Source organism: Nannobrachium achirus (genome assembly GCF_963921795.1).
Source record: "Nannobrachium achirus genome assembly, chromosome: 23".
NCBI lineage: Eukaryota > Metazoa > Chordata > Actinopteri > Myctophiformes > Myctophidae > Nannobrachium > Nannobrachium achirus.
The window spans coordinates 45,688,349-45,697,950 of NC_137830.1; the positions used below are offsets into that span (position 1 = coordinate 45,688,349).

At 43.4% G+C, this 9,602-nt stretch overlaps 1 protein-coding gene across 2 annotated transcripts in view; it reads left to right on the forward strand.

Annotated features, from left to right (window-relative positions):
- rerg (RAS-like, estrogen-regulated, growth inhibitor) overlaps window positions 1–4,779 on the forward strand; it is a gene marked incomplete at both ends in the record, with an annotated part of 41,366 nt that extends 36,587 nt beyond the window's left edge. For both annotated transcript variants that reach the window (XM_080754087.1, XM_080754088.1), the window contains 2 exons: window positions 1,897–1,970; window positions 4,369–4,779. In XM_080754087.1, coding sequence (XP_080610213.1) covers window positions 1,897–1,970; window positions 4,369–4,779 — 485 coding nt within the window. The remainder of the gene's footprint in view (window positions 1–1,896; window positions 1,971–4,368) is intronic.
- Window positions 4,780–9,602: the final 4,823 nt, after the last annotated feature.

The following is a 9,602-nucleotide window of genomic DNA, read 5'->3' on the forward strand; positions in this document are numbered from 1 at the left end:
GTGGGCATGAGTTACCTGCTGGAACAACGGCATGCAAGGATGGATTCAGAAACTCTGCAAGATTTCAAACTGAAATCTTTCTTTACAAGGAGGCTTTCAGGGAGCTTCTGGGCGCTCTCTGTGAGGTGTTTACACAGATGGGATTTTTTTTTTTACAAGAGGGCAATCTAGTTAAATACCCCATGTCCTGTCCAGGGTGAGAACAATAGGGGTCACGACCCGAGTTCACACCTGTGTTCCTGTGCCAGATGTAAGCAGCTCTTATCCTGCTGTTAAAACGGCTCAGAGGTAAAGGTCTGCAGGTAATGGCCAGTCAACATAAGGGCCATTTATAGTTACGTATGGTTGATTTTGTGTACGTTTTGGGTGAGGAACTACGTACGGTAATCGCGTCGCCATGCATAGTAGACATGCACGTTATTTATGTTCCGACCCGCTCTCCGCTCCAATTCTGCTCCCGTTTTGGCCGCGCGCCACATGAAGGTGGTTCTCACACGTGTAAAAACCTTAGCATTTAGCCAAAATATGTAGAACCACAGATTTTGGACCCGCCGTGATGTTTGGTATAAATAATACGTGGTAACAGTCTGGAGTCTGGACTGGTTCTGCTGTCTGTCAGCACTCAGCAACGTTATCGCGGTAAATGCAACTCCGCGAGGGTACAAATTTAAACACATGGATGCGGACCCGGAGTAATTATAACAAAACACACGTACACACCCGCTCATATATTGAACATAATCCAAGTAATAAATTAGCCGCATCATCATCTCTTCTTGTGACTTGTGTGCCTCGCTGTCTGTGCTGATGACTGTTGTTGCGGTGTGTGTGTGTGTGTGTGTGTGTGTGTGTGTGTGTGTGTGTGTGTGTGTGTGTGTGTGTGTGTGTGTGTGTGTGTGTGTGTGTGTGTGTGTGTGTGTGTGTGTGTGTGTGTGTGTGTGTGTGTGTGTGTGTGTGAGAGAGAGAGAGAGAGGAGTCAAGGCATCCTCTTCAAGTGGTGTGCGACCTTTTCCGTTTCTTGATAAAATATAATTTATTTTTGGGACACACAGTTTGAGAACCGCTGTTAGAGCAGAGTTCATTTCATCACAACTGCGCCTATGTTTTATAACGGTGGCCGTGGGTACTTCTTCTACGGATACATCTTGTACGTTCAGTCCGTCCAGTTGGGAGCTGTCCGTAAGGGTCCGTATACGGAGATAAATCATCCGGAGTACGGAGGCGTGGGAGACAGACCGGACAAACCGGACGAAATTTAACTCACCCTCCGTTGCTTATGTATTCCTGCGGTTCTTATGTACTACTATGCATGGTACTATAGCAGGAATCACTTATTGCAGTACCTCCAAACAACTCATTTATAATTTAGGCAAAAAGAAGGCATCTAAGAAACATTTAAACATCGGTAGACCAAGCACCTATTAAGTAAAAACGTTATCAAATAAATAAAAAAAACATATTAAAAATGCTATCTAAATTACATGGTCATCAAGGGTTGGCAAATGCTACGGTAAGTGCTATAATTTATAAAGTGCTTTACAGTGCCAAGATAAAAACAAAATATCCATAGATATAAACAAAAGTGGTTCAATTAAAATAAAATTAAATCAAATTATAAAGCATAATACCAAAGCATATATGCATAGAAGTACATACACACATACTGTATGTGCAAATGGGCTATGGGCTAAGTTGGAGTCTGAAGAAATGAGTCTTCAGACCACTTGGTCATACTATTGGAATAACTGACATTTTGGATACCATAATACTGAAACAACAAAAGACAACCACAAATATTTACATATTGAGGTGTAGTTTTATTTCTAGCAGTATCAGTGGTCACTAAACTCTCTCTCTATATATTTTTTAATAATAGATGTTTTTGGACTGTTGCAGAATCGACATATCGCCATCAAGCAAACATTGACGATGAGATTGTGAGCATGGAGATCCTGGACACTGCAGGGCAGGTAAGCACAGCTGCATTAAAACATGTGTAACCCTCAATCCCAGAGAAGTGGAAAAATCTGTCGTGTTACACACAGTGGTGGAAAAAGTACTCAAATGTTTTACTTAAGTGTAAGTAGCAATACCGCAATATAAAAATACTCTTGTTACAAGTAAAAGGCCTGTGTTCAAAATGTTACTTGACTAAAAGTATAAAGTATTGGCATCAAAATATACTTAAAGTATCAAAAGTAAAAGTACCAAAATGTTTGAAAATAGCAGATCCACAAGTTTAAAATGCGTCACAATGCAACGCGTTGTGAGCTTGTAGATCGTCTATTTTCAACTTGCTTAAGTAAAAACATGAGTTTCCTTTTTTCCACCACTGTGTACCGCAGCCATAGATTGTCAGCTGTAGCAGAGCCGGATGCTTCTCGTTTCCTGGTAAATTGCTAGCAGTGTATGAGCCATGAGGGACACCTAGTGTAAGGCAAGGCCCCCAGCCTGAGATGAGATGACGGCTGCCACAGAGCGTAGGTGTTCTGCGGGCAGTCAATTTCCACAGCAACACCTTCCAGTCGAGTCATCCCTCTCTCATTATATTGTATTCTATTTTTGAGCTTGCATCAAGTGTGCATCGAGTGTTTCCAGACATGGCCATCCGAGGGCCGAGCATGCAGCACCGATCTAGTACTGTACAGTTCAGACTGTGGTTACGTTTGTACACTCAAAGTTAAATTAAAGATTGGGTGCTGTGATTTTTTTTCAAAACATGATCATCAGGTATTATGATTATACTTGGAGGGAGATTTACTAATATATATATTTTTACAGAAAGTGTTAAAATGTTGTTTTTTATGTGGCCACACGCACCTGTTCATTAAGTAAACCTGGTTCATGGTGTCATTTTATCAGTGTATTTCAATTGGGCCTTTTGACCAAAAAATAGACAGTATTTGCATATTATAACCATACCTGGGGGTCTATTAGAGTAATGTTAACTCCACAGACACATACAAAACAGAAAAAGTACAAAACTATGGCACCACCTCTTTAAATTAACACCTGAGAAGGATTTTACAGCATATACTCTGTTGTTCTTGAAAAAGGAAATTGACAAAAGTCACAACACTACAAATATGAACCCCAAATTGGATTAAGAAGTATTAATGCTATCTTGATTTGTGGAGTGGAGTCTTCATTGTAGCTCATAAATTCCAGGTTCAAAAGTCGGTTAGGTATACAGATGTCAAACATAACTTTGTGTTATGTTGAGGAATGCAGCCCTTTTCCCCCTTTTTTTTTTACTTGTTATTCCTCTGAAAATAACTATGAGCTCAGACTCCCTCTGCCTCCCTCCAGTCAGGTTTTAGATTTAAAGTTCCGACACACGACCAGTTAAGCCCTGTTACATCCAGACTGGCTGTTTCAACATGATCATATTAGAAGCAGCTGCTTAAGATTTCACACTCCTCAGATGGTCCGAGATTTCCTTTAAACTCCTGGCTTTACCAGGTGTGAGAGGGAGTGGGGACAGGCTTTTCTGAGACAAGAATTTATAGCAAGTGGAAAAATTGACAGAGGAATGATGGCATGCTCTAATAAAGTTATAGGTCAATAAACGGACAATACGCAGAGGTGTAGAAAAGCAATCTGTTAGCAGGGTACAAAAACTAGGAACTATAGCATCTTTACCATGTTAGCAGTCCCTCGTGAATAACAAGCCTGGACTTATTTACCAACAAACAGTTTAAATAATACATAAGTAAAGGTCCCAAGATTACGCCTAGCAATTAAGGGTGATAGGCTTTCGCTTTCTACGCGCCTATAGACTCTGGAATGCCCTACCTGAGGCTATCTATCAACCAGCTGACCCTGTATCGTCTTCTTTCCATATCTCTTGAATCTCTCCTGTTTTTCATTCTTGTCAAAATTTGCTCTAGCTCTTTTTATCTGTTATCAAGAACAGATGTAGTGTAAAGGAACAAAACAGAGAGGGCGCTGTTTTTCCCTTTTCTTTGACGATGGCTAGCCAGATTGCCAATCAACCAAAACAGTGGCCTTGTGGTTAGAGTGTCCGCCCCGAGACTGGGAGGTTGGGGTTTGATCCCCGGCCGGGTCATACCAAAGACTCTGGGACCCAGTGGCCTCCCTGCTTGGCACTCAGCATCAAGGGTAGAAGTCCCTCCGACATACTAACGTAATGCCCAGGGGGTGTACTTGTGCATCAAGCTGCCTCACTACAGAAACAGGAGATAGGCTCTGCCTTATGGGCAGGAGCCTATCTCCTGCTCAGCAAGGCTTACTTACTTACTTGACCAATCAACAGGGTATAATGATAACTACAGTAATAGCTCACTGGGTCTTTGTTGGTTCATGACACACACACACACGTCTTGTTGTGTCTGCTCTCACCTTTAGGAGGACATCCAGCAGCGGGAGGGTCACATGCGCTGGGGCGACGGCTTCGTCATCGTCTACGACATCACGGACCGGGGCAGCTTTGAGGAGTTGGCGCCACTGAGGAGTCTCCTGGAGGAGGTGAAGAAGCCCAAGCATGTGCCTCTGGTCCTGGTAGGCAACAAGGCCGACCTGGACCACGTCAGACAGGTCGGCACGGAGGAGGGAGAGCGCCTCGCGGCCGAGATGGCCTGTGCCTTCTACGAGTGTTCGGCGTGCGCCGACGAGGGCGGCGCCGTGGCGGAAGCCTTCCACGAGCTGTGCCGCGAGGTGAGGCGCCGGAAGGCCGTCCAGGGCAAGACCAGGCGCCGGAGTTCCACCACGCACGTCAAGCAAGCCATCAACAAGATGCTGACCAAGATCAGCAGCTAGGAGGGAACGCATGCCATCGTCCTTTTGAGCAGCAGAAGAACAAAGATAGATGATATAAATGTTTTCAGAAATGATGTTTAAAACAATTATTGGCCCCAGATGGATTCATTGACATGGAAAGAGTTACATACAAGCTGGTCATTTTCAACGCAAAGGTCACAAGCACAAAGGGGACAGTCTGCTCATTCCAAACATTGTGGACTTTGGAGGAGTGAAAGGATTTGGGAGCCAACAAGGACAATTGCTTGTCATGTTATGTTTGGCCTGATTCTGTGCATTATTAGTCTGGGAATCTGTGACCAACTTGGTGATTTATTTTTTTGTGATTTACAGGGGGCGTCTGTTGCAGCATTTCTCACATCATCAAAGCCAATAAATAAACCAAAATGCAGTCTAATGATGCACGCTCACTGCACTATAACGCATGCAAGAATCCAAAATTAATTTATCACTGACGGCAGACAAATGACTTGTAGTTTCTTCACTATAGCTTTGTTTGTACGGGAATGCTTTGATATGCTTTCAGGCCTGTGTACTTGTTCTCAGAGCTGTGGTCAAGACATGATTTGTCGAGGCCTAAACAGAATTAATTATTGTTGCATTATATCTTTGTGCTGTCAGAAAATCTGTTAGCCGTCCACTTATATGTGGACCCTAGAGAAATCCCATGAGCTGGGATGCTTGGCCTCCAGTATGCCATGATTCATCCAATTCATTAAAAGTTCTACCTTGTTTTGGGGTCATCAAACAATGTCCCCCCATAGACTCTGGATCCAACAGAAGACCATGCCTGACGATGTTTGTCCAGGACATGGCTCAAGCTTATCTCTTTTTCATCGAGGAACAAAGAATCAGTGTTTTCACTGTGTTATGTCAAGGTTATGGAGGGAATCCTTTGTCATCCATCATACACACCGTATCATACACATTCCAGCGATGTTCTTTACTGATGTTAACATACCTTTAATACTGTAAACGACAGATGAAATATTGCCTTAACCACTGTTGTGTTCAAGGTGTGTACGGAGTCCAAAGGCAGAGGATTGTAGCTGTTGAAATGAGAGTATTTCTGTTATTCTGTGGGCCTTGTGTAGCCTGCCTGACCTGACCTGTCTCTGACTCTGTAATTGTGGCCGATGAAAGAAAATAGCTGTACACTTGTAATTAAAGAAACAAAATACATCATACTATCAAATTAATGTTTTTTTGGAGAAGTCAAATGTTATTAAGATTAAAAGATTTTATTCGTCACATACTCATGTTGGTAATGAATCAAATGCTGGTGTGGCACAATGTCTAACATATGGGCCTAAAAAGGCAATTTTGAAGTGTGAATTGCACGTTCCCTGGGTTACTGGTCAGGTTTGTCTGGGAGGTGAACCGGTGATCTTCTGCTTATCAGACTTTTTAGCCCGTGACCCAAAAGAGAAATTAGACATTCGTCCGGGACCCAAATTAGTGAAAATAGCCGATGTACTGTTCCAGCTCACAACGCGGCGCGTCTTTATAAAAAAATAATTATATATATATATATATATATATATATATATATATATATATATAATTTTTTGTAGGTAAAGAAAATTGGATTTTCACTCCAGTCGTGAGTCGTGACCCATAAAAATATGTCTGCGACTGAACTAGAGAAATGCAACAGTGCTCTTGTGGGTTTAACATGGGGGGTCTGCTGACAGGCAGACAAGCAAATCACCATTTCCCCATCATGATTGCTTCTACTATTCCAGCTATTTCTGCAAATGTTCAAATGGCATGACCATATTAGGCACTTTCTGTAAATTGTTTTTTTATTTCCAACATGGGTTCCTGAGGCACATAACGTGTACTGTAGCTCAGGGAGAATAGTCATGAATGTATTTTATTCAGTTTGGGTGGTACACAGAGGAGAGGCCAGGCCATCTGGGCAGAGAATTACAGGAGCAACTGTCCCAAAATAACTCAGAGAAAGAACCACAGCAGCCCCAGTGCTGCTCGTCCCTGACCAGTATACGACTCAGACGAGGGTTCTGTCTGACTTTATGTCAATAAAATGAAAATAGCACAATTTTTGATTTATGTCTCTCTCAAATACATACTGGTTGATGGCTGTATGGAGTCCTGTGGGTATTCAGGATTCTATGAGAATAATTAACTATGCCATTGCCTCCAGTCCACAAATATCCCTTGGTCCGGTGACAAGTCTCAGTAATCCCAATGGTGTTTATTTCACATGGAGAGAAGCCCTGACAAGTATCCCATTCCCATGATGCTCACAGACAACAGTTTGCGCTTACTAACATCTGAGCATGCATACATCATGGCAGTATGCTGATGTCTGTTGTCACGCGGGCTCTCTGAACAAGTCAAATGGTTGTGTGCACTGCAAACACAATCATGTTGAACACAAACACAGCTTCAGATCTGGTAAAACTGTCAACAGATAACTTTGAATAAATTCATATTGCAGGCAGGCAGAATTTGCCCTTAGTGTTCTTCCTGGTAAGGTTGGCAGCCAGGCAGGTGGGCAGTTTATTTTTTGCACATCACCCTTCAGAGGTCACCCGCTAGCGGTGACCTCCTGCTGCGCTTACCCGAGGTCTGCACTCCCAAGAGTCGAAGCCGCAGGCAACACATCGTTGTTGTCGGGTGGAAACCTTGTATGTCCAAAACCGTTTGTTTTGCATTTATCATTTTAAAAATGATTTAAACTAGTGAAAACAGCCGATCTACAAGCACACGTGTGCTTGTAGATCTGCTGTTTTCACTACTTTTGTGCGACGGCCTTGTATGATGAGGCAGGGCTTTACTTTGCGAAAGAACGTACAAATTTGAAACTTGGAGATACAAGGTTTCTGCCCGACAACGACGACATAGTCTCTGGCAGGGAATTGCTTCAGAATCTTTATGCGTGTTTGGCACGCACATGGGCGAGTGTGCAAACACAGATTTGCACTCACGTGCCGTGCACCCACACTCAGATCTCCAAAGTCACGGTTTCTCAATCGTGCACAACAGCACTGCAGTGCACTGCACAGCCACTCTTGTGTGATAGATTAATTCAGTTTAACACTGAACGTTCAGGACATTGATCATCTCTCTGGTGAAGCGGGCAGTGATATATTCAGAAATAAGGTTCACAGAGCTGTGGCGTCAGTTCAGCAAAAGCTAGGGTATGGCAAAGATGGGAGTCCTCATGGAAAAGAGGCATTAGGCCTACATTTTGTATAACACGGTTCTATTGTGAAAATAGTTTTTTTTTTTTTTTTTTTTACACAGGTTTCTACGGTTTCTTGGGCTGGATATGGCAGCCTGGAACGGTTGTTCAAGTGCAGCTAAACTTAGCATGTTAGTAAACGTGCCACAATTAACAATAATGCATTGCACCTGTGCAGCTGACCTGCGGAACCTGGGAATATACCATTCTGTCAAGATGGGGAGAATACACGTGTGGAGAATATAATCATAATACCTTGTTAAAGTGACCATTTTGTAAAAAAGAAAAAATCATTTGTAGTTATTTTACTGTAATTTAACAACATAATAACTAGCGCAGATAGACAAAGAGACATTCATGGAATTATATTTAAAAGGAACTTTTATTTTCCCCCTGGACTCTGCAGGGTATGGCAGCTGCATACCCCTGCCATACCCAATTGACGCCCCTGGCTCAAAATCGTTACCACCTCCCTTAGCACAAGCAGGGCTCCCATACATCCTGTTTAGATATGCATCCATGAGGAAGAGAACCTTGCAGTATTCAGTCCACTACCTTGAAAACACATGGCCTACAGTGAAAACAGTAGCCAACACCTTTTCATGGGGAAAGACCATGCAGCCGAATCAATGAAAATAGACTGTTATATTGTACTTGAGTGCGCGAGAGGGCAAGGAGACACAGTGTGGGTGCATGGCATTCTTGAGAAAATTTCCCTTATGAGAAGATGAAAACAAAACAAAGGAAAACATTTTGGATCTGTTATCTGTAGGGGAGGAAATGAAGGAACGATGCGGAGGGCCAATGTTCTCTCAGCAAACAGGCACTCTCCTGGAGATCTATTTGTCTATAATTTTTCAGTCCATGCTAACATGAACACTCTCCTGCGAGAGGCCTACTGACAAGCTGTTTAAAATTAATTAATCTCAACTGGTAATTAGCACAGTAAACAAACCATTCATAGCCGGAGGCGAGGCAGCTATAGGCCCGCAGACATGTTATTTGTCAGTTGAACATGATAAACGGCACAAGCTCTCACAAAAAAACATCACCAATGTCAATGTTCCAAGCCATAAAAAAAACCACATTCTTGTCATTACTTCCTCCCGTTCATCTTTCCACCCCCCCCCCCCCCCCCCCCCTTGCTCTGTGAAGCATTGCAGTTACCATGACTACCAAGGCCTCTCCCTTGTTTTAGACAATATGCACGCACGCGCACACACGTACGCACAAACGCACGCACGCACGCACGCACGCACGCACACACACACACACACACACACCCTATACAGAGAGAGGCTGGCTGCTACTGACAGACTGCGAACAGACTCCTCATACTGTATATTGTATTTTATACCGTGGCTGCTGAGCACCCATGCACAGCCAATGAGGCAAGAGCACCTGCTCCACTTCCTGACACACTGAGTAGGCCTACAACAGAACATGCACATCACGCACGAGCACGCGCACGCACAAACATGCACGCACACACACACACACACACGCACACACACACACACACACACACACACACGCGCGCGCACGCACGCACGCACGCACACACACACACACACACACACACACACACACACACACACACACACAGTAAGCT